The 26241-nt window shown below is 40.2% G+C and overlaps 1 protein-coding gene across 1 annotated transcript in view; it reads left to right on the top strand.

The window, feature by feature from the left end:
* The window catches only part of CHST9 (carbohydrate sulfotransferase 9), a 288995-nt gene that overhangs the window by 242985 nt on the left and 19769 nt on the right, over positions 1 to 26241 (top strand). Inside the window, exon 5 of the mRNA XM_063076908.1 lies at positions 19842 to 19879. Coding sequence (XP_062932978.1) covers positions 19842 to 19879 — 38 coding nt within the window. The remainder of the gene's footprint in view (positions 1 to 19841; positions 19880 to 26241) is intronic.

Here is a 26241-nt window from a genome sequence, read left to right as displayed (position 1 = left end):
CTAAATCGAGTGCCATCTTGTGGCCACTGGGATCCATTGTAATGAGGCATTTGAATTTTAATGGAGGCCAAGAAATTGTCCTGGAGACAGCCCAAGGGCATAGAGCATGGAGCTTTGGATCATGAGGATGCCATGTAGAGGGTAAGAAAGGGCAGTCAGTCCTGGTAGAAGAAGTGTGCCAGCAAAGTGCGTCCCCTTTGGTGCCCACCTTTTTGAGGGAAAAGCCAACCAACCAGCTAGAGGAGCATCCTCCAATAGCTGAGAGGGCACGAGAAGAGTTCCCTCGGCCAGTCACCTGGGCTTCATAGAGACCTGAGTTGTAGAAAGAGTAGTCGGAGTAACTGTAGAAGTAGGCAGGACAGACCCACCGACTCACCCTGAATTGAGGCCAGTGTCGGATGCATTGGTCTGAAACGCAAAAGTACAGAGTCCTACTTTGATTGGCGGCTGAGGGCCAATCACCCCAAGAGAGAGGGGATCGTCCACAACATCAGCCAAAACCCTTCCCGGGTTTCGGCACCATAATGAAGGAAAGTGAGCCGAGATACTGGGTACCGTTCAAGCTTTATTAAAGAAAGAAATCTGCTGGGCTGTGCTCAGAGTGGAGGACAGCCCCGGGCTGCCCTGAAAATGGTGAACAGCACCAGGCATGGGGGTGGTAGAGCTTATGTAGTGCACCAAGGGCTGGCTGATACCATCAAGGAGGGTCATTATGCTAATGTGGATGGGGTGGAGAACTGCGTCCTTGCAGAAGCAAAAGGGGTTTCTGTTTAAGTCAGGAGGCTTCTCCTAAAGGGAAGGGGAGGGGAGGAGGTGGGCGGCGCCATTTTGTACTCGGGCTTTTCTACAGTGGCACTGGTGATGTTGCACATCTATTAATGACCTCATCTGTTATGAGCACTTGGATGGATTGCCAGCAAAAAGAGATTTCCTTTCCCTGCCCCAGCTCTGGGGTCACTTACACTAAGGAGCCCTGATTTCTTTTAATGAGGAATAGCATGTAGAAACCAAGATCTGAGCACTGGTCATGTTTGTTGCTATGAGGGTGTATGTTTTTCTCAATAATGACATATTAATATTTCCAATTGAAATTTAGAATTCCTCTGTCACTTCCCTTTTCTCTTACACTGAAAATTTTAGTTCCTAATGATACTAATATATTTATTTATTTTATGCTACAATATTCTTAAAATACTTTTAAAATTAAAATGCCGGTATTATTACTGACAGTAAATCAACCAAGTGGTGCTTACAATTCCTTTACAGTACTTTTTTGTCCTTGGAATATAAACTGTAAAGATAAAGCACTATGTTTACATTTACTTGAAATTCTTTTTTTTTTTTTTTTCCTGTATGGTTTTCTTATTTTGATAGAGAATTAGGTCCATTTGTTTCTATTTCTGTTAAATTTTTGGACTTACCTTCTCATTTAATTTTATATTTGGGATACATAAAATATTTACATGGTTCAAAAGTCATAACTGGGGCTCGACGGTTATCTCACTTGGTTAGAACGTGGTGCTGATAACACCAAGGTCAAGTGTTTGATCCCCATACTGGCCAGCCATCAAAAAAAAAAAAGTCGCAACTATACAAAAAGGTATTCTCCCCACTTTGCACATCCACACCTTTACCCATAGATAACACTTTCCATTAGTCTCTGGTTTATTCTGTTTCTTTTTGCAAGTATAACCATATAGACATATACATGTCCTTATCTCAGAGAGATTTTTTCTTTTTTATATATAAAACTAAATAGTCCTCCATTGAATGTATGTACTTACAGTTGTTTCTGGTGGGTTCTTTCTAGTCTTTTGTTATTACTCGTAATGCTGTAATGAATAGCCATGTGCATTTATTTTTCTTATATTGTGGAGGTGTATCTTCAGGGTAAACTAGGAGTTAAAGGGCTGAATCAAAGGGCAAGTTCATAAGTAATTTTGTTAGCTATTGTCAAGTTCTCCACCTAAGTGTTCTGTTTCTACTACCAGCAATGTAAGAGTGGATCCCTCCCTACTTCTTGATTTCCTTGAGACTCATGACACCACGCCCTTGTTACATTTCTTATCTTTCTCTTTGTCTTCTGAGCGCCTCTTCCTCTGATCACACCTCAGCTCTATTTCTTCTCACCTTATCCATTCTCCAGGAGTCATATTATTTATTGTCCATATCAATTAATACCAGTACCCTGATAACTTCCACAGCTACACTTGCAGTCCAAACAGCATCCTGGAACTTCAGGCTCATGCATTTATCTGCCTGCTCAACATTTCCATCCTTAGATGTCCTGTAGGTACTGAAACCAGATACCAAATAGAACTATTTCTCTTACCCTCTGAAACTTTTTCTTGGATGGCAGCGCCATCCAAGTAGACATCTCGTCAACCTGCTATTGTCCTGCTGTCTCTCTTTCACTTACCCAGCAAGCATCCAGTTTTACCTCCTGCACATTTCGGGAATGGGTCCCTCCTCTACATCCTAATACCACTTGCCCTCTCTTGGGACCTCCTCGTCTCTCCTCAAGAGCACTGCAGTGGTCTCCTAACTTGTCCTCTGCTTTCACCCCAGTCCTTCTGAAAATCATCTCGACACAACTACTGCAGTGAGATTTTTACATATTTCTAAGTCCTACATTGCTTAAAGAGCATTAAATTTACTTTTTGTGATCACTACTGAATTGGTAAAACTGATCTTGATTTTATACATACTCTAATGTGAACAGAAGAAACCATAAGTAGCAATTTAAAATGAAAAGTCATATTCACAAACTGCTTTCTGAACTGGGCCCTTCCCAGGGTCACTGTTGTCAAAGAGGAAGCATAACATATCTGGTTATTTGAACCAAGAACCCACATTTTGTTATTATGGCAAGGTTTTTTGTATAGCAAATGTTCCTAACAGAGGAAAAAGAAAACTCTCCTTAGGTGAATTTAATCAAAGTCAAGGATAAAGGATTTTCTAGTTGGATAAGACTGTGATTGGTGAGTCAAACTACCAAAAACTCATCAACCCCAGCTTGGTTAAGAGAGAAAGATGGATTCAGTAAGACAGTAAGAGGAGATAAATCACCATCTGAAATTCTTATTTATACCACTTGGGTGTGTTTAAATGTAAAAAGAATTACAGTGAGGAAAGCACTCATCACGGCACTCTAGCGGACTTGGTATTTTTTTGCTGTAACTTCAAACTCTAAATGTTTATGTTCTGTCTTCTTTCAAAAAAAAAGAATAGGAGATTTTTTAAAATAGAAAATCACATAACAAGTCATATGTAAAATGGTTTAGGGCTTCATGGGTTTTTTTTCAAGTTCTTTCATATCAACAACCAAATTTGACCAGTAATATATATTTTTTCCAAATAGAAGGAAAAAGAAATGAAAATTATTTTGTCACCATTGTGAAACAAAATAACACATTTACTGCTAAGTAAAAAAATAGTGAGCTTCAGAAAACAAAAAACATTTTTTTCAGAAAGCAAGAAGCTAGCAATAAATTTTGATTCCAATGAATACTAAATGATTCCCCTCTAATTTTAATGATGTAAAATAAATAAGGATCTGATTAAAGAAGAATTCTCTATGGTACAGCCATAGATCATGATCAACTTTGTCATTTCTTCCTTTTTCTGGGTGTTTTGGGTTTTTTTATCTAAAAAATTACCAGAATCCTATCACAAAATTGATTTTATGACACCCTCCCACCCCCTCAAAACCATCCTACCTCCAACCCCCAAAAAGAATTAGAATTATACTTAGGATTTCTGAAATGTAAAACAAGCAAACAAATGGAAAAAATGCCCCAAGTGCCAAAAAAATATATGAAACAGGGAGATTATATAAAAGCATCAAAATCATGAGTCTACCCTCTACTGTTGGCATTGTACAGGAGAATATTTGGTAGATTGATACTGAGAAAATGGTGCCACTTGGAAGCCACCTAAGAGCGTCTGTTTACACTGGTCTCTGATGCCTGAACCACAGGTCCTCCACATGCCACAGGCTACCCACTAATACAGAGGGACCATTGCAAAAGTCAATGCCTTACATTTTTGTCTCTACAGAACCCTAAGCTACCCCATCCAAACAAACTCTTTGGAGGCATGTTTACATCATGTAGGAAGAGCTGAGAGACTCATAATCAGCACATGAACAATCCTGTCCGCTATTTCTAGACTTAAGTGGGTGACTGTTGATGTATGGGAAAAAAGGATGATTTTTAAAAATCCATATTTACTCTCCGTAGTGCTAGTACTCTAAAAGTTAATGAAGAAGAAAAACCAACCGTCCCATTTAGGTGCTTTCTTATTATTGTTTGTAGAAAAGAATCTCACTTGAATACGCAGAAAAAAGAATAGCACACCATTTCAAATATCAGTTTGATTTAAAAAAAAAAAAAAAAGCTAAAATTTCTCACCATTTCTAAAGGCAAAGTGGGGGAGGAGGTCACTGGGAAACTTACTTTTAATAAGAATGTGGATCCTACTGCAAGAGTTCAAGAGATCCAGTATCTACCATTGATTATGTTGTGATTTACAGTTTCCCTGGATGTACACTAAGGCTTTGAGAAGTCACTGGAGATAATTAGAAGCTGGGAATACATGGGATCTGCAAACTTAATAAGGAATTAACAAAACTCCAGTTTTGGAGATATAATGGATATAAAGGAAAGAAAATGAACTTAATGCTAGAGTGTGAGGTGCCATATCACAATTCATCCTAAGAAACATGAAAGGTAAACACGACAACTGTGAATACATTTCTTCTCAAAGCATGTTTTGCATGCGAATCAGAACTGGTTCACCAGAGAGGCAGCATCCCCCCAGTTCACATGAAGCCCCTGCTTCCTCTTCCTCAGCTGGGTTTCCCCACACCAGTGAAAGCAGCAGGATTCTTTCTCCTGTGCAACTTGACAGTCTGGGGAATGCAGGCCAAGAACGGAATTTGGATTAATGTCTGTGCATATATGCCTTAAGGTAAAAATAGGACTCCAAGCATTTTAATTCTTATTTATTTGGCTAAGCTAAAGTTCTTGACTATTTGCTAATCATTTAAATTTGACTAATTTTTTTTTCATGGTTAATTTTTTTTTTGACATTAAAAATACATATTATTTCTAGTTTTCTTCATACTCCATGTTCATTCCAGAATAGCAGACTTTGCTGTCATGAGATTTGTTCTCACTCTTAATCGCATTTGAAAACATAGTCTATCTGGATTTTAAACAATCTGGTTTCATTATTCTTAGCTTGGGCAGCCAGCAATACAAGGGAAAGAGAACGAGACTGACAGTCGTCGTTACTTGATGCCAAGTCCTTCTCATATGCAAACTTGTTGAACCATCAAAGCTGATTCTGTTAGCACGTTTGTAAGCCTCATTTCACAGATAAGCAAGCTCAGGGAGGTTGTTACTTGCCCAAGGCCACCAGACAGGAAGTAGGGAAATTAGGATTCAAACCCAGACATTCCGACTTCTTGACCTCCACTCTTGACCGTTACTGTAATCTGTGCTCTACACTCAACTCTGCCCTTAACTTGGCTGGTGTCCTTAGATAAGTTCCAAACTTGCATCAGCCTCAGTTTATCAATAAGGAAATTGGCCTAATGTTCTTCTGCTAAAACTTCCAACTGCCTTTTAACTCCAAACTTTGGAACTTAAGCTTCCAAACCAAACTTCAGATTCGCTAGTTCCTGATAATAAATATTTGTGGTAGCACAGAGAAGGGTCTCTTCTTATTCACTGTGGATGTAAAATTTGCATTTCATTATCTAAAGAGTTATCAAATGATTCAAGTACAAATAAAATATGGCCGTTTTCCAAAATTCTGATTTTGATATTTATTTCCCTCTTTCTACCTCAACTCTAGAGTCTTCCATCCTGGAATCTCAACCATCACCTCTCTGCAGGAGATTGCCTGATATTTATGTCTAACCTTTCCCTGGATTCTATCTCTGCCTCCTCCAGGATGCCTTACTGTTATTTTAAATTTAATAAATGCTGAACTGAGTTTATCATCTCTCCTTCACCACTACTCACCCAATTTACTTCTGTAAATTGGCCCCATTTTCTTGTTTCCACCTTTACATTAAAAGCATCTTCCCCCAAGTAACCAAGGTTTAAAATCTTGAGCATCTTTAGTTCTTCTTGTTCCCCTGTCCCTCTACTCCCCACCACCTTCTTATCTGAATTGTCAAGACTGTTCTACACAACGTGTCCTGTATTCATCTACACTCTGCCTTCTCCTTACCAGCATCCCCCCTCCTCAAGCCGTGGCACTGTTAGATTCATCTTCCTAAAACACCATTTTGAACACTCCCTGGCTCAAAAGTCTTCAAGGACTCCCTTACCAAATATATGTCAAAAATCTTTCCTTACATATTTAGAATCCTCTGTGATACTGGTCTATCATACACTTCATACTCTGTCTCTTATTACTCACTGATATACAGACTACACTTCAGTCAAGCAGAACTATTTGCTGTCCTTTATCCATGCATTTCCTGGTTTTAAGCTTTTGCTAATGCTTTTCCTTCCAGGTGAAATATCATTCCCTTCATCTGCTTCTGTTAATATCCCTACCCAGATCAAATGCTGTCTCCTCCATGAAGCCTCCCAGGTTTCCCCATCGAACCCGACTTCTTTCTCTCATTTTTATTTGTGCCAATCCTATGGAAATTTTTAATCCCCCTCATTTTGGGGGGGTGTCAAAGAACTTATGCAACTATGAGCAAATTTAATATTTACAACCACATGATTATGCACTAATGACAAAGCAAAAACCAAAATGGGGAAGTAATTTGCCAAATATCATATAGGTTGTCAGTGGCAAAGTCAAGACTAGAAAAGTCTGCAAGTGATGCCATCACCAGTTCTATTGTGTCAAGATTTAAATACCTTTTGCATCTGACTAAATATGCAATTTACTGATAAATATCTTACAGTTCCATGATTTGATGTTGCTATTTGTGGGTGTGTGTGTGAGCTCATCTTGTTTCCTCTACTTCTGTACCTCCAAAGCACCTAGCATATTACTTTGTCCACAATAGACAGTCATTAAAATATTGTTGTAGGATCAAATAAACAGGTTGTGCTAGAATTAAAGCATTTCCAGGTGTGGGGGCAATCTGAAGTCTTTGTCCTGAAGACTGTGGCTGGTGAGAGCTCATCTATACCTTTCTTTAGTTAATCAATATTTTTGTATTGGTTCAAGTTACATATTTAAGCTCATAAAAGTTTGAAAATTGAATTGGACACCCCAAACATGCCTACTGAAAAGGGAAAAAAGACAGCATTAATGCATCTATCTTTGGGGCTGAATGAATTCCTTTGATTCTAAATTAACTCAGACTATAATTATTTAACTGTTATTGAACCATCACTGTAGCCACCTCACACACTTTTTGGAATGAAGAAATAAATAATCAGCAATGTAATTTTTCACCTCATAATCATGAAATGTGCCTAGGTGCTCTCTGTCTCTTGCACAGGTGCAGGTGCATACACACATACATGCATGCTCACACGACACAATCCACACATACACACAATCCACTTGCACTGTTGCTATCTTTGAAAAATGGATAACTGCAGCTCCAGAGGGATATTCTCTGATGGTGGTGAGAATTAAGTTATTCATTATTATGATGATGATAATTGTTATTGCTATTGTCATTATTATTTAAAGTCCAGATTTGGTGCCTGACTTTTTCTGTAGTAGAGTTATAAACAATGAATACAGATTTTAAAAATAAGGGATCAAGATAGTAGCTATATGTGACACCTAAAAATCCCTGTTTCTAGTTAGCTCTCGGTAGGAAATAAAAAGCAATTGATAGCTCTCTTTGGGACAAAAGTGGTGAGATAGCATGTCTACACTACATATATATTAGTATGTGGTCTTCTTAGCCATCTTTCACAGAAACAGGCTGACTTCAACCAACGGTTTACATCAAACTCATTTTCTAGACAAAGCAACTGAGTCTTGGCAGAGAATGAAGTATCAGCTAGTGAGAGAGCGTCCTGAGCTCCCGTAATTCACTTCGCCCCCAGGTTCCTGCACCCCTCATCCTTTTCCTTCTCGGTGTTTCAGAGCATTGTTCCCTCAGTTTGCAGTGAGTTGGTTGGAGGTAGGCACCATAGGTTTGATTGATATAGCAATTTGCATCTCAAGGCATCGCTCAATAAATACAGCGCAATGAAAGGCTACTCTTTCACAAGCCAGTTTCCCCCTCTGGGCTGACTTTAGAAGCTCATTGTTGTCACTTCCTTCCTCAGTCAGCAAGTGAATTTTCTTTAATTCTCAAGACCAGCTGTCCATGCTGTCAACAGAAAGTTATTAAAATTCCTTTAAAGTGAATAAAAATAGCCTAAAAGCAAATGTACTTGGAAACAGGAAAGAATCAGTATGCAAAGTCCACAAACCTCTGAGCAAAATAATGTTGATCCAACCAGAGATTTCAAACATTGTATATTCAAGATGCTAGAGAAAATAATTAAAAGATGCTAAACCACATACTCCTTAATCTTTTATTAGCAAAGGCTTATACAGTTAAGATTTATTCCCCTAAATTCCATTTCTCTTCTTCAAATATGATTTGAATAAATTTGGGGATGACTTAGGTTTTCCTTACGTGGGATTCCCTCTTTTCTTCCTGCATGGGGCAGAGAACATTTACATCTCTACCAGGCTAAGACTATCCATTAGCAAGAGAAAAACATTATCATTAGCAGCAATCATAACCATGAGGGCTACAAAGTAATAATATAATTATGTATTTTAATTTATTAGAGTTTTAGTAGCTCAAGGGAAGAGATGATTTCTCTCATATTTAAATAGCTGTAACTCATAGAAATGAACTATCTGGTTCTCAAGTCCCTCTGATCCTCAAATGACTGCCTGACCTTAGTCACCGGAAGACTGCCCTGTTGCCTTCTGAACAGCCCCTCCCTTATCGCTCAGCACCCCTGCAACTAGGCTCCTAACTTGTCGCCTGAGTTGTACATGACCTGGTACCCAAGTCCCTCCAAAGCATGGCTATGTTCTTTGTCACTTGTGTCACCAGTAGTCACACTCCTCTTCCATATTCAGGCAGATGCCATGAATGCTGGACTCACTTTGAGTTTTTGCCAAGGAAACTTGTATCCAGCCTGTGTCTTGTCATACCAAGTCACAGCCCAGGTTTGTGTCCTGGGTTCCTACCATCACTAGGGCTCCCAGGTAAGCCTACACTGGTGCTAGCCCACCTGTCACCACCCAAGGCTCCCTAGTTCTACAAATTGCACTGTGCAATTAAAAAGAAGCCTATGGGGCTGACCCTGTGGCTCACTCAGGAGAGTGTGGCGCTGGGAGCACCGAGGCCGCGGGTTCGGATCCTATATAGGGATGGCCTGTGCACTCACTGGCTGAGTGCAGTGCGGGCGACACCAAGCCGAGGGTTGCAATCCCCTTGCCGGTCACAAAAAAAAAAAAAAGAAGCCTATGTACTCACTACAGCTGTGCCAAGAAACTTAATTTCAGTAAATAGTAGTTTAGTTAAAGAAAATGGTGGAAATTTGAGTAAATTCAAATTAAAAGGACAATTATAATATTGTTGATCTTCAGGAAAAGTACAAATCATGATGTTCTAAGTTACCTAGAATTAACTGTCAATCCTTCACTTCAGTACCCACAATTTGGAACACTTACTGTGTTCCTAATACAGAACTATGGTACTATAGATATGTATAAAATAGAAACAGGATCCATGTTATTAGGATACTTAAAAACTCTTGGAAAATCAATTGGGAACTAATATCAAAAGGGTTGCTATCACAAAACAAAATATTTGTGTGGTTCAGAATTCATCAGCAGTCAATTTCAGGCCCTAATGTGGTTCATCTAGTGATTTTTAACCCATGAACCTTTCCTTTCATGAGGGAACCAGGGCCAGGAGCAGCTGCCCTCAACATGTTGGAGGTCAGTACAAAGCTCCACCCATTGCAAGAACTACCAATGATTCCATACACATGTACTGAACACCTAGGGTGTGACAGCACTGGGCTGCGTCCTGGGGATATGACAATAAAGAAAGTGGACATAGGCCCTGACCTCAAGGAGCTTACATTACAGAATAGGAGACAAGCAAATAAGTAAGCAAACATACAAATAAAATAATTGCAAATTGTGATAAGTGCTATGAAAGAAACAAATAATGGGCTGAGATCAAGAATCACAAGAGGAGATGGGATGTCCAAGGAAGAACCCCGGAGGTCTGAATATTAAACTGAAGTCAGCCCTGCAAAGTTGAAGAGAGAATAGCAGGCACAAAGGACCAAAGGCCAAAAGGGACCAGAAATGAACATAAGGCCAAAGTGGTTGGAGGGTTGAAAAGGAAGGGAACAGAAAGGTGCGGTTGGAGAGATGGGCACCAAGAAGATGGGGCATGGTGTGTGTAAGGTGTGGTAAGGAGTTTGGAGAGAGCCAGAGCAGAAGCAGGGAGACCCAGAAGGCTAAAGTCATCATCCGGGGGAGAGACATTGTTGGGCTCAACAGGCAGTGGCTACAGACAGAGCAGCATGGATTGTAGCTGTGTTCTGAAGACACTGAGATACTGTCCTACTGCCCATGGACTTCTCTGACTCCCCCTCCACAACACTGGCATTAGCACCCCTTAGCTGTTTCCTGGTCCCTCTGCCTTTCCTGCAGCTCTTTGCTCCTGTGCAAGGTAAAAACAGGTTCCTGGTTCACCCAGTTACAAAATCTGCTCTGTTTCAGATCACCGTGTTGGTCCTCCTGAAATTCTGATGTTCCTTCTTAAAATGCTTTGATGGGGAGTGGAGGAGGGGGGATGTGATACTCCAGAAATCCATAGTTAGAGAATACCAAATTACTCTACATACAGAGGTAAATAATAGACATATTTGCACCCCAGGAAAGAGGAATAAATTCATCATCTCACCTCCTTTTCCTTGTCCCATCTCAGGATTTCACAAGTGGTACATTCAACACAGTGTGAACATCCCTACAGAAAGGATCGTGCTAAATGTAGGTTATAGTACAGAAGCAGACAACGTCATGGGAATGAAGGAATGGAGCCAACCAGGCCTCTGGGAGCAGAGAGCAAGCCATTTGGGAGCAACTGTCTTGTTCACAGTTGAGTCCCAGAGCTTAGTACCCAAATGTGACACATGGTAGCTGATCAAATAATATTTACTGAGTAAGAGAATAAATAAAGCCATATATGACTCTTTCTGATCTTTATTCACTACATCCACTTGTTACCAATTTCTCTCAAACATTTTTTCAACACACTTTCTTTGATTTTCCTCTTTATTGTCCTTCCCATTTTTACCTCCCTAGTTTAGGCCTCAATCCGTCACCTACTTTATCCACCCCACTGAAGCCCCCTACATATTCTCCAACTTCTCTCCCTGCTCTGTCTGATTTATTCACCAGTTTAATCTTCCTTCATGTTCCACCTCTGCTGAAGAAACCATAACTGCCCCCAAACTGTCTGTTGTTCAAACATAACACAATTGGCTTGTTTTCAGGACACCCAAACTTGCATGGGCAATGCTATTTCCTTCTAAACCTCTCCTCTACTCAGACTAGTCATTTTCATGAGGCTGTCCAAATTCTATCCATTTCTGAAGGTCGCATTCAAGTTCCACCCTCTTGTCATTCAGATTCCTACATCCCAAGGACAGGTCCTGTCTCTGAACTTTTTTAAAGTTGTTGTATTATCCATATCTCTAAGCATTTGCTCAAACATGCCTATATCCAAAAGACATTCTTGAATTCCATTAAGTAAAAGACTAATATTAAATCAAAGTCGTAGTATATAATTGTTCATGACATATTTCTGCATGCGTTAAAAAAGGGACTATAATAGCAGTTATTGGCAGCACACCTCCATGAAATCTATTTGTTCCCCAAAACCAGTCACATTGACTATCCCTCCTCTGTGTGCCCACAGCATGGCAATCATAATTCTATTAAAACACTTCTCAGGAGATGTTGCATTCATCTCGACCTGTGTCTCTTTTCCACTTGACCCTGATCTTGAGGGTGGGGACCCTGTTGTAGTCATCTTCGCATACCCAGCATTTAGGAGGTATTTGACATGGTGAAGCTTTATATTTTTTAGAATGAATCTATGATACTGTAAGATATTGGGCCCATACCTTCAGTTCATTAAATTAGAAGAAATGGCTAGACAACTAATGAGTCTGTAGTTTTGAGGGACTAGAAAGTTATCCAGAGGAGCTGGAATCTGGGAAATTATTTCACACGTTAGGGCCTACCATTCAAAAAAGACTGTATTGCAGATCTGTGTATGGCCACAGAAGGTCTGTTAGCCTCCTGCCATTTTCCCGTTTTGCTATGTATTGGCATTTTTCTGAGGAGCAGATATATAGCTGCTCTTAGATTCTCAATGGGGCCTGATACCTGAAAGAGTTTGAGAACCACTGTTTAAAACTGTTCAGGCAGCAAAAAAACTTCCCCTGGAGTTTTAGTCAGTTTGAGGTGATTAAACTACTTACAGTGAGTCTCACTGCAGAGTTTGGAGAATTTAAGGCAGTTATCCTGGAATTATAAATCTTAGACAAATAGGTGCTCTCTTTGGTGGGAATGGGTTGGGATGTCTCTACAACTTTCATTTCTGAAGCTCATGAATGGACAACAGTATCTCAATGCCACCTTCATCATAAGATGGGCCAGTGATGTCCACAAGCTCCCTCTGCAGTCTATTCTGCTCCACTTTCTGAAGATCTGATGAGATCAAAATTTAAGGATTCTTTTTCCTTTGGTTGCCTGTGCTTTGGGGGTCATATTCGTGAAGTCTGTACCCAATCCTACTTCCTGGAGTGTTTCCCCTATGTTTTATTTAAGGAGTTTTATTGTTTCAGGGCATATATTTAATTCTTTAATCCATTTTGAGTTGACTTGGGTAGATGGTGAGAGGTATAGGTCTAGTTTCATTCTCCTGCATATAATATCCAGTTTTCCCAGCACCATTGCTGAAGAGGCAGCCTCTTCCCCAGTGTGTAGACTTGGTGCCTTTGTCTAAGATCAGATGGCTGTAGGTGTGTGGGTTATTTCTGGATTATCTATTCTATTCCATTGATCCGTATGTCTGTTTTTATGCCAGTACCATGCTGTTGTGGTTATTATAGCTTTGTAGTATAGTTTAAAGTCAGGTAGTGTTATGCCTACAGCTTTACTTTTTTTGCTCAGAATTGCTTTGGCTATTCATGGTCTTTTGTTATTCCATATAAATGTTAGGATAGTTTTTTCCATTTCAGAGAAAAATGTCATTGGTATTTTGATGGAGATTGCATTGAATCTGTAGATCACTTTGGGTAGTTGTGGACATTTTCACAATGTTAATTCTTCCAATCCAAGAGCATCAGATGAGTGGATAAGGAAAATGTGGTATATCTAGCTAGTACTTCCAACACTATGTTGAATAGGAGTGGTGAGAGTGGGCATCCTTGTCTAGTGCCTGTTCTTAAAGGAAAAGCTTTCAGCTTTTCCCCATTCAGGATGATATTGGCAGTGGGTTTGTCATATATGGCTTTAATTATGTTGAGATACTTTCCCTCTATACCTAACTTATAGAGGGTCTTTGTCATGAATGAGTGCTGAACTTTATCAAATGCTTTTTCAGCATCTATAGAGATGATCATATGGTCCTTGTGTTTGAGTTTATTAATATGGTGTATCACATTTATTGATTTGCGTATGTTGAACCAACCTTGCATCCCTGGGATGAATCCCACTTGATCGTGATGAATAATTTTTCGTATGTGTTGCTGTATTCTGTTTGCTAGTATTTTAGTAGGCATTTCTCTAAGGAAGATATCCAAATGGCCAACAGACATATGAAAAAATGCTCAACATCACTCAGCATCCGGGAAATGCAAATCAAAACCACATTGAGATACCATCTAACCCCAGTTAGGATGGCTAAAATCCAAAAGACTATGAACGATAAATGCTGGCGAGGCTGCGGAGAAAAAGGAACTCTCATACATTGTTGGTGGGACTGCAAAATGGTGCAGCCTCTATGGAAAATGGTATGGAGGTTCCTTAAACAATTGCAAATAGATCTACCATACGACCCAGCCATCCCACTGTTGGGAATATACCCAGAGGAATGGAAATCATCAAGTCGAAGGTATACCTGTTCCCCAATGTTCATCGCAGCACTCTTTACAATAGCCAAGAGTTGGAACCAGCCCAAATGCCCATCATCAGATGAGTGGATACGGAAAATGTGGTACATCTACACAATGGAATACTACTCAGCTATAAAAACGAATGAAATACTGCCATTTGCAACAACATGGATGGACCTCGAGAGAATTATATTAAGTGAAACAAGTCAGGCACAGAAAGAGAAATACCACATGTTCTCACTTATTGGTGGGAGCTAAACATTAATATATAAATTCACACACACACATACACACATACACACACAAACCGGGGGGGGGGGGGGAAGAAGATATAACAACCACAATTATTTGAAGTTGATACAACAAACAAACAGAAAGGACATGGTTGGGGGGGAGGGGGGGAGGGAGAAGGGAGGGAGGTTTTGGTGATGGGGAGCATTAATCAGCTACAATGTATATCAACAAAATAAAATTTAAAAAAAAAAAATGTGGTATATCTACACAATGGAATACTCTTCTTTAAAAAAGAATGAAATACTACCATTCATAGCAACATGGACAGACTTAGAAAAAATCATTTTAAATGAAATAAGTTAGGCACAGAAAGAGAAATACCACATGTTTTCACTTGTTTGTGGGAGCTATAAATAAATAAATAAATACATACATACATACATACATACAAGGTACAAACAAATGGTGGGGGGGATAGGGAAGAAGACACAACAATCACAATTCCTTGAACTTGTTAAAACTAGTGAACAGATATGATGTTGATAGGGAGTGGGGGGAGAGGGAGGAGGAAAGAGGAATTGGTAAAAGGACATGAAAATCAACTACATTGTATATTGGTAAATTAAAATTAAAAAAATAAAAACTAAAAAAATTCTATTTCATGAAAAAAATAAATAAATAAAGATTCTTGGGTAGCTATTTCTATGTTCCACTTACCCTGCCACTCCAACAACCTTGTCAAGTGTTTTTAATTACCCCCCTTCTAGTCCTCATCTAACCAAGCTGGAGGGACAAAACCCAACTAGGGGACAGACAGGACTGGTTTTACCCTGAAAATGAGTTGTTGCTATGTGTTCAGAGTAGCAACATCATTCCTTAGAATGCTGGGTGTCCTTTCAGTGGTAGACCATGTAAGTTTGGACAAGTTTCTTAAATTATTTGAACCTTGGTCACCTCGTCTTGAAAAGGTAGGCGTAATAATGTCTACTTCACAGAAGCATTCCAAGGATTTCATGTATGTGGAGAGCCATACACCACGGATTTCATGTATGTGGAGAGCTGCACACCAGGCTCGTACAGAGCAGCGACTCAGCAGGGTCAGCTCTCTCCCTGCCCCTTGAGGAGCAGCCAGAACCGAGCGCGAGAACTTGTTTGAGTTAGTTTCCTATGGCTGCTGTAAACATTACCACAACCTTGGTGGCTTGACACAGATTCGCTAATCTTACCGTTCTGGAAGTCAGAAGTCTAAATGGTTCGCACTAGACTGAAATAGAGTTGAGGCTGTGTTCTCTCTGTAGTCTCTGAGGGAGAGTCCACTTCCTTCCCTTTTCCAAGTTCTAGAGGCTTCCCACAGTCCTCGATTCATGGCCCCCTTCCAGTATCCACGTCACTCCAACCTCTGTCTTTGACTCTCCTGCTCCTCTTTTGTAAGGACTCTTGCGATTACATTGGATGCATCCAGATAATCCAAGGTAATCTTTCCATCTCCAGATCAATCACTTCATCACATCTGCAAAGTCTCTTTGCCATGTAAGATGCCATATTCACAGGTTCTAGTGATTAGGAGGATGTCGACATTTGGGGGGCCATTATTCTATCGACCATGATTGCCGTGTCAGCTTCTGTAACCCACAAATATGTTCATTTAAATTATGGGCCCAAGCTTAGTTTAATAACTTTCTCTTAAATGCTGCTTCTTCCCCATCGTATCTATAATAGTGTCATTATCTACAAGCTCCCCTAGCTCAACACCTGAGGGCTGTCCTTGCTTCCTGCTCCTGTACCTCCCACAATCAATCTGCAGAACCTAGTCAGAAATGCCACATGCTCCGGGCATCACCCCCACTCCTGCTGTCACTTCCAGGGCCCCAGCACTCACCGCTCCTGCTGGACACTGCTCTCCTTGCCACCCATCTCCTCTACCCCTTTCACCCCATTCTCCACACTACCCCCAACTCATCTTTCCCACAAACAGCTTTGGTCACCTCCCTCCTTTCTGAAAGACTTTTGCTGACCTCCCTCTACCTGCAAAGCCCCCACTCTCCCCTCAAGTCAGCAACCCCCCAAGGCTGGGCTCTTTCCCTGTCCTACAGCCTTACTCCCCACCTGCTATAGTACCTGCTCGTACTATACAGGCCACTCGTACACAAGCCACTCCTAACTTGGCACAATTCACCCAAACACACTCTGTTCTTGCTTGCCTCTGAGACTGTACTTGTCCTGCTCCAGCTGTCTGGAATGCCCCTCTCTCATGCTTTGCCTGCAGAATTCATACTTATTTAATCCTCACAAATCTGGGAACGCACAGATATCATTAACTCTTTGTTACAGAAGGCAAACAAGCCACAGCATTAAGTACCTGGCCCCAAATCATGCATCTAGCAATTGGCAGAGCTGTAATTAGGTACCAGGCTGTCATCTAGTCTATTTTCTAGAACTTGGTGGGCTGCTGCTTTACCGGGATATGATCATTTGATGGTTTTGGCTCTTATTTTTCTCTTGAATTCTTCCAGATTTTCCTTGGTCCTTAAGGAAACAAAACTAAGTTGTTGTAGTGCTGAGGCTACCTATGCCACCATGTCCAGTTAGCAACCAGAGTTCAGGGTCTTTTAAAAATGCAAATCTACAACAGAGAAGAAATAAAATAAAATAAAAATGCAAATCTGTACATGCCATTCAAATGTCATTACCCATACCCTGGCCTCAGTCCCCTTAATGGCTGACTTCCCGCTGTTCTTGGGATGATCATAAATCTCCCCGAAGTGGTGCTCTTGGGCTTCCTTGCCCAAGGATATACATTTCCTGCCGGCCTGTTCAGCCTCCCCTCCCCTCCTGCCCCCCTTACTTCTCCACCCCTGCTGTGCTGGCTTCCTTTCCATGCCATGGGCCCACCATGCTCCCTCCTTTCAAGGGCCTTCGCACATGCTTTTTCTTCTGCCTGAAATTTCTTCCCCCTCTTCTTGGTGAAGTTAACTTCCTCATCATCTTCCAGATTTCAGTTCAAATGTCACTTCTTTGGGGAGTCAAAATTTGCACACAGGTGATCTGTCCAATTCAAAAGGCCAAGTTTTTCCCACAAACCATGTTGCCTCTTTTTTAAACAATCTGCATATATTCTGACAAAAGAAATCTAAATATTAAAACATATTAAGAGTATCTGATTGAGTAGAGCCCTTAAAAAATGAAGAAAATTGGTTATTATTATCTGGAAACTCCAAGATTAGCCCCTGGCATGTCCTGATGACGGCATGATCAAATAGCCCACTGTTCATTCTGCTATTCCATTTTCCATGATTCTTACACCTCTACTGTAATGTATCCCATATGACACCTAGACTAGCACTGAATATTTAGCAAAATGTTAAAGTATACTTTTATTATTGGTTGATTAATTGACTGGTCAGTTTCACTTATTTATTATGTCTTTTTTTGGAAAACAGGAGTTTCTTAAACAACTAAACATGCAACTACCATACAATCCAGCAATTGCACTCCCGGGCATTTATTTCAGAGAAATGAAAACATGTTTACATAAAAACCTGTATACAAATGTTTGTAGCAGTTTATTCATAATAGGTAAAATCTAGAAACTACCCAGATGTCCTTCACTGAGTGAATAGCTAAACAAACTTTGAATCATCCATACCATGGAATACTACTCAACAATGAAAAATAACCAACTATTGACAAACACAGCAACCTGGATGAATCTCCAGAGAAATCTACTGAGTGAAAAAGAGCCAATCCCCAGAAGTTATATACTGTTTGATTCCACTTATGTAGTATTCTTGAAATGACAAAGTGACAGAGATAGAGAACAGATTAGTGGTTGCCAGCGGATAAGGATGGCATGGAGGTGGGAGGGAAGTGATGTGGCTATTAAAGGACAGTAGGAGGGGTCGTTATGGCAGTGGAAATACTCTTTGCCTTGTATCAACATCAGCATTCTGATTGTAATAAAGTACTATAGACTTTCAAGATGATACCATTAGGGGACACTGGGTAAAGGGTACAAGGAATCTCTATTATTTCTTGCAACTGCATGTGACTCTACAAGTATCTCAATTAAAATTAAAGTTAAACAGAATACTTATATAGCTTTGGGATTTTGAATTGGTAAATATTCATAATGGGTGGAAAAGCATGGTAGATAGTGTACAGTTTCAATCGTATAAAATTGGATGTCATGTAAATACGCACAGAGGACCTAAAAGGATACATCAAACTGTAACTGTTTGTGATAGTTGATGACTTTGTTATTCTGTTTTTTGCTTCTTATATATTTCAGTGTGCTATAATGCACATATTAGCTTTTAAAAAATACAGGTTACTTTTTAAAAACATAACAGCTCGATAGGCAAAATAAGTTCTAGGGGTGTACAGTAGTGCTCAGCATCTATAATTAACAATAATTTATTGTATGTTCTCAAATGGCTAGAAGAGAGGAGGTCAAATGATCTCATCACAAAAAGTATAAATTTTTATGATGATGAATATGCTAATGACCCTGATTTGATCATCACACATGTATACGTGTATTGAAATATGCTCTATACCCTATAAATATGTATTCAATATGTGTCAATTAAAATAATTTTTAAAAATTTAAAGTAAATAAAATTTAAGTTTATTTTTTAAAAAGACACATTTAACAAGGTGTATGTAACACACGGAGGTGTTCAACACATAATAACTGTGGTGCTACAAAATTTCTTCTTTGTTTTCTTTTCTGGTGGTTTATTGGTTATTTCCTTATTATTACTAAGCATTTTATTTCCTTCTATTTAAGATGTATATGACATTAATCACTTTCAGGCTATTTTCACAATGACTGAGGTTTATTATATTAGAATCCTTATTTTTTATGTTCTTCTGTTGCCTTTCATACACTACTCTGAATGTTTTCTATCCTCATCAGAATACCATTTATAGAACTGTTGGTTTGTACTTCAGTCTCTGACAACAAAGTGTAATAATGTCTTCATCACGCCACAGGTTAGAGAAAAGTTTTTAGAAGTAGCTCTTCTGCCATCTGCCACCGCCCACCTCAAGTCTCCTTGTCTAGTTCTCAAGGCCCCATGACCTCAGCATTGAATTATCCTTTAGCAGGTTGTCATTGTTTGGGAGCTTTGGACTGGCTGTTGTTCAGATTTTTCTTCGGTTCTTTTCATCTCTTCATTTCTTTGCCAAAGTTCAGTGCAGTCTTCTGGTATCATCCTTCTTGGATTTCCACTCCACTTATTATCTTTTCCTAACATGATTTGTTGAAGTTTTGACTCTTGTTTTCCCAGTTACTGGAGTGATTGTAAATGTCCGTATTGTGATACAAATTCTTGCTCAGAGAGCCCGTGACTGCTGTGGGAGTCTTGACTGCGAAAAGAGCAGGATTGGTACTGCATTTTATTAATTTTTGGGCTCTAATGTAAAATTTCTTTTTGCTTTCTCTTTCAGTGACTACAGAAAAAAACCAGGATCATATCACCAACCAGGTATTTCCTCACTTTTCATAAACTATAATATAGAATTTTGTTTTAAATGTTAATAATTAAGCATTTGTAAATGTAAAGCAAAATTAAAAAGGGTAATGCTAGTTGTTGCATATGAGGACACATCAGTTGGTCACATGTGAATGATCATGCACTTTCTTTGTCTCCCCCAACCCTATTCCTTTCTCCACCGCCAAAATAGGGAACAGTAGACAAATGGAACTTTGCCAGTTATGATTTGTAAGTGTCCCTCTGACCACGTGGTGATCTGCATTGATACTATCATGGCAGCAAATAGATACTTTCATCTACTTTTCCCTTAACAAAGGCGACTCTCCTCTGTGATTTCTCAAGTTTTGATTCATCCAGCTGAAAGTCACTCCCTCCCAAACAGCTAAGCACTGATCCCCCAGCAGGGAAGATGTACCACAAGTTCACTTTTCATTCTGGTCTTTCATTTCTACTCACAGTTACCCAGCATCTTCCTGTCTGCTTCACTATTTTCTTATCCAATCTTTCTAATGATCTATTTTTTTGTATCTTCAAGTAGACAGAGTACTTCTATAGAGCTGTGTAAGGACATGCAGCCACACATATAAACCAGGGGAGGCCTTCACCAAAAGCGTCCCATGCCCTGCACATCTCCTCTTCCCACAGGCCAGTTCAGCCACAATTTCTCCAAATGCTGCCTGTGCCTTGGACTAGGAGAATACAGACATTGGCCTGTCGCAAAATATGCTCATGTTTCAGGCACAGATACAAATCTCCATGTCTTTTTTTTTTTTTTTTCCTCCTCTGGCACAAATTGCAACTCACCCTTGACAACGAGAAGAGTGGTAAGTCTACATTTATACCAGTCAAGGGTACATTTTTCAAAGTCTTCTAGTGCACTCCAAAATAAGTTCCAATTCCCGTTCCCATTGTCAATCCACCCAAATAAAATTCTAAATTTACTTAATCTATGCCAAATACCCTGTAACTCATCAAGTTTTAAAAATAGTTAACTCATTTAGCTAATATGCTATACTGCAAATTCAGTAGGCAAAACTTAATGCTTATCAGGTGCCATATTGCTTTTGAATATAGTTGTAAATGTTGACTTGTAGTAGCAGCCACCTTAATACATGAAAATGCCATCATTGTGCAAAAGCAAAATCAGTTAGCCTTTCAACTAGTTTATTTGCCTTTCAAACTTACTTTCTTCATCATCGTATTTTCAATTATTTGTATGAGCAACAGTTATCCAATAGTTTATTGCTGCCGATTTTGTTTATCTAAATCTCACAGGGAACACTTTTCCTCATAAAAAGACCTGTTTTCCTTATTAACTTAACAGGTTAAAGCAGTTGGTCAAAGAACATACTAAGGCCACTTATGGGCAGATTTTCATTTCCTGTATTTTCCTTCTTTTTACATTTGGCTAAACTAATAGAATATGCAGACACCAAAAAAGAACACCAAATATTTACTCATAAGCTTAAACATTGATTTGATGCCAGATAAAATGATAAAGGGTTTCTAATTCCAATAAGAGAGTGAAATTCTTTAGACTTTTACATGAGAGAAAAAGGTCTTAATATTTTAATTCAATAGTTATTCTCAGAACAGATGATTGTATTGTTCCATCATTGTCTAGGAGCTTATATTTCTAATCTTACAGTGGAATTTCTATTTATTCTTCTCCCAAATAGGGAAGTGCTCCTTACTGTCAAGAATGCACTGGCAATACAGTTCAAAGAGGCAATTTGTCTGTATTCTGGAAAAGAGTCAAAAAATGAAGTCACCTCCCTTTTAAATCACTTTTTCAAGTCACCCCCTTTTTCAAATACCTGTGCCCCCAAAAGAATTTGGCTCTTGAAAACTCACTTTGGATGATCAATACGAGGTTCTTTATCAGAAAGGAATGTAAAACGGAGCACTGCTGAGCATTAATCTGGCCCCTAAACCCTTCCCACCAGGCACTATAGATTGTGTAATTAAACTGAAATTGAAAATTGAGTCCTTTTTCCGCCTCCATTAGGCAGTCTGTGCGTTGTGCACCAGTGTGAGAAGCAGGGCTGGAGTGGAGGGACACACTAGCCTGCTGGCCAATATCCAGGGTGCGTTTTCAGCCCACAGCTATTTTAACACACCTGAGCTCTGAGAACAAACAACTATTTGAGTCCTCGGGAGGGAAGCTGGATTCTTTCCTGTGTAATTCACTGGGGAAATTAGCATGCTTTTTTAAAGTAACTTGTTCACGCAGCTTGTTTACGAGAAGAGCACAAAAATGAGCAGGGAACGGCTTGGCAGCTCGTGTCCCAGAATGGGATGAATGCATGACCCATTTTTTTCAGCTGCTTCTTCGGCGATTCAATGTTGCAATAATTACCTATCGGAAAAAACATTACTTGCAGAGATGAAATCTCCTGTAGGTTTTCTGAATAATTCTTACTGTGGTAGATTAAAGATAATGCCTTAAATTTTTACCAAAAACACTTTCAAAACCAAATGGAAATATGGTCAGCATGAGACAGGGAAAACTGAATGTGAAAATCTTTTTATTTAACTTTCGGAAACTCTGTTATTATGTAGTAGATAATTGAAACCTGTAGTAAATTAATACCTTCTGTTTCTGCCTTCTTGTGTAGTGGACTGTTGAAACCCACAGTGGATGTACACTTGTGTTTATGCAGATAGATGACAAAGAGGGACGCTGGACACAGGGTTCTGCGTCTTGTGGAGCGGACGTCCACTTGTGGAGAACCCCGCAGCTCAGGGCTGGCCGTGAGAAGGGCTTGCATTCACTGACTGTCCAGTTCAGAGAGAGCCAACACCATCCACATGCATCACAGCCCTGTATTCATTTCCTAGGACTACCCTAATAAAGTACCACCAACTGGGTGGCTTAAAACAACAGAAATGTACTGTCTCACGGTTCTGGAGGCTCCAAAATCAAGGTGGCAGCAGGGTTGTGCTCCCTCTGAAACTTGAAGGGGAGGAGACTTCCTTGCCTCTTCCTAGATTCTGGTGGTTGCCAGCAATTCTTGGTGTTCCTTAGCTCATAGCTGCGTCACAGCACTCTCTGCCTCTGTCATCACATGGCTGTCCTCCTGTGGGTCCCTCCTCTTCTTACAAAGACTCCAGGCACATTGGCTTAGGGCCTGCCCCAATGGCCTCATCTTAACCTGACTACATCTGCAAAGACTCTATTACCAAATAAGGTCACATTCATAGGTACTAAGAGTTAGGACTTCAACATATCTGTTTGGGGGACACAATTCAACCTATAACAAGCTGGAAATCTCAGAGTCACTCTCAGCTCCATCTCTCCCTCTGACCACCAAGTACTCTGATGTGGCCTCCTGCAGGCCTCCCCGAGCCAGCTCCTCCTCCTCCACTGCGGTCCCTGCTTCCTCCAGGGCCTTGGCTCACCTGCTTGGTGACTTCCGGTGGCTCCTCTGCCAATCTCACCACCTTCTGTTCATTTCCATTCTGCTGCAGTTTGCCTTCGAAAATACTGATCATCTAGCTGAAAACCAAAAGCTAAATAGAAAAAACTCCCCTCTTTTTAGCTGTGATTATTAACCCTGCCTGTGCATTATAATCACCCTTGATGCTTGTTAGAACAGATCCCAAGACTCCTAACTTCAACCCCAACCCCAAGAAATTTGGACTTGGGTTCAGACATAGCATAACCTCAGACCACACCAAGAGGGATCAGATGCCTTAGGAGGCTCCAAACCTCACAAACACAGAAATGAGAAGACATAATTTTTTATTTCTTCTCAGCATCATGTTTTAAAGTTTGATAATCAATTGAGCTCACACAAAGTATGGGAGAAAGATACAGTGGCTGAACTGGGCCATCTTGTTGAGTGGGGTAGGGTTGGGCTGCCTGTGCTCTGTGAAACTGGACAAAGAGGGGCTGCTTTAGTTTCTAGGCAGCCACCCCACACCCCTGATGTGGGAGGCAGCATAGGCAGACTATGTTCTCCAGGTAACTGAACCCCTACCTTCCCCTTCTCTGGGTGGGGGTGGTGTGGGCCTTGGCCGAGTCATTCCCCAGCCTCCATGGGGGCAGGTGGAGCCACTGCCCAGGAGTCCCAAGCCTGAGTCCAGCTTCCACCTTACCCTCCCCATGAAGGTCCAGGTGACCAGTCAGGCCTCAAGTGGCAGGGTGGCCTTCAGGGAGAGCAGTCTGTTAGGACAGGCTACAGACCTGGGTGGGAATAAGGACCGGGTCTTGGGTGTAGTTTCCTTCAAAACTTGGAAAGATTTAGACGTAGAGTTCATGGGCCGCCATTCATACTCTTGCTCTAGGCTCCATAAATGTTTGGAATGATCCTGCTCAGACATCTGCAATTTTAAAAACTCAGTATGTGATTCTAATGAAAAACCAGGATTAAAAAACCATTTACTTGTGGTCTACAGGATAAATTCCTAATCTTGAGTACAAAGCACAAAGCCCTGTGGCTACTTAGGATAATAACTCATACTCCCCATCTTTCTAGACTTATTTCCCATGCTACTGCTTTATGTAAAGCTATCATGTCCTTTATAAAACTGTTCCATCAGCATACTAAGCCCCTCTCTGCATGTACAAAATTCACTCATTTAAGACCTAACTCATACAGTAGCTCGTCTATGAAGTTTTCTTTCATCATACAGCTAAAAATAATCTCTTCCTCTTTTGTGATCCATTTTGTCTGCCCCTTTACTATAGACCTTTGCATTTTCTACTCTATAGTCTAATTATTCATATTGCAATATGATTTTTGTGACTAGACAGTAAGATCCTGAAGGGAAGAAATCATGTTTCGTTCATTTCTATGTCCACTGTTATGCCTTTGTGAGGTTGTCACTCAGGAAAGGAACCAAACATTTAATTAAGAATTTTTAACAGAGTATTAGATGGCCGGTGACTGCCTCCCCTGGATATTTTGGGAGGACAGCCCCAAGCCTTGGTTTTGTGTAGTTTGTAAAGGCAAAAACCACATCCCATTGGCACACAAGTTTGTCCAGGTGCACAAAGCGAGCTAGGTAGCTAGGTTACAGAGGCCAGAAGTGAGCGATTAAAGCAATCAAGGATAAAAACGTTCATTGTGTATGGTTCCTGTTCCCATGTAACAGTTCACTATGCATGGTCCCTGTTTCTATGCAACAGTTTTTGTTTCTGTGTCAATGGTTTCTCACACGGGGAGGGTAGTCTGACAATGAGAATGGAGCACCTATCCAAGAGGGCGTTGGTATTGCTCAGCATTCTCTGCTGCAGTACACCATAAGGACCCAACCAATTGCTGGTCAAATGTGAATTTTCAAGCTCACTAAATTATTATTCCAGTAGCCAGTGAGACTTCTAAATTTGGGTAGTCTTCTCCTTGTGCACTGGAATGCTCAAACCTGTTGTGTCATTGATTCTTATAAGACAGGAACTAGGTGTTGTCCTTTGCCCTCCAGGTAAGAAACCTAAGCCAAAAACAGAAGGGACAGATCAGGACTGCACCTGGTCTCAATGAGTAATGATCACACAGCAAGGGGAAAGAAAGGATTGAAGGGCAGGGAAATATAAATCCTTATTTTACCTTCATGTCCACCTTCCATTTTGCCTGCAGATCATTGTACAGTTTGCTTGGCTCAAGACTTGGGCACCTATCTTTATCCTTGAATGTAAGCATCTCAATGCCATTCACTGGTGACTTTTCAGTGTAGCGTGAACTTTAGAACTTCTAAATTTAAAGTGAGATTGCATTACCTTGCCCTATTCTTATCAAAGTGGCCATGCACTCAAGGAGACAATTTTGACTTAATGGTAGTCTCTCTTTGCAAGTTCAGCATTGATGAAGCTAGTGAAGATCCCATCCCCCTAATCCTCTTTTAAGATTACCTTCAGAATTGAAAGCTGCTCTTTTAGAAAGCTATCCAATTTGTGAGTCTTTTTTAACATTCTTGAAATTGAGATTCAAGGGATTACAAGGTGGTGGCAGTAATATGGTTAACAAAGGATTCATAAAAGATGATCTTTATTAAAGGTTAGATGGCTTCATACCTAGAAAATACTTAGATGTAAATGGCAAAGGGCTGGGGCTCACCTCTTTAATCAGAAGCAAAGAAAGTTAAAATATTGTGTCACATTGTCTGTGGAAAGGGAGATAGATTGAAAAGACAAAGGGAGAATGAGAAAACGGACTTTAGATGTTTTAAAATCATGAACACCAAGAAGAAAGGAGTGGTTGGAATAAATATTGTGAGAGCTGTTAGCAATCAAATATGCAGGTGGTTCTCACTCCAGCACTCACAGTGCTTCTGAATAATTGCAGCCAATAATTGTGCTAGGCATGCAGTTCTCCATATTCCATTTATTTGTCACAATCACCCTATGAGAG

Source organism: Cynocephalus volans, chromosome 13 (genome assembly GCF_027409185.1).
Source record: "Cynocephalus volans isolate mCynVol1 chromosome 13, mCynVol1.pri, whole genome shotgun sequence".
Classification (NCBI taxonomy): Eukaryota; Metazoa; Chordata; class Mammalia; order Dermoptera; family Cynocephalidae; genus Cynocephalus; species Cynocephalus volans.
This window is presented reverse-complemented; position numbering and strand designations above follow the sequence as displayed.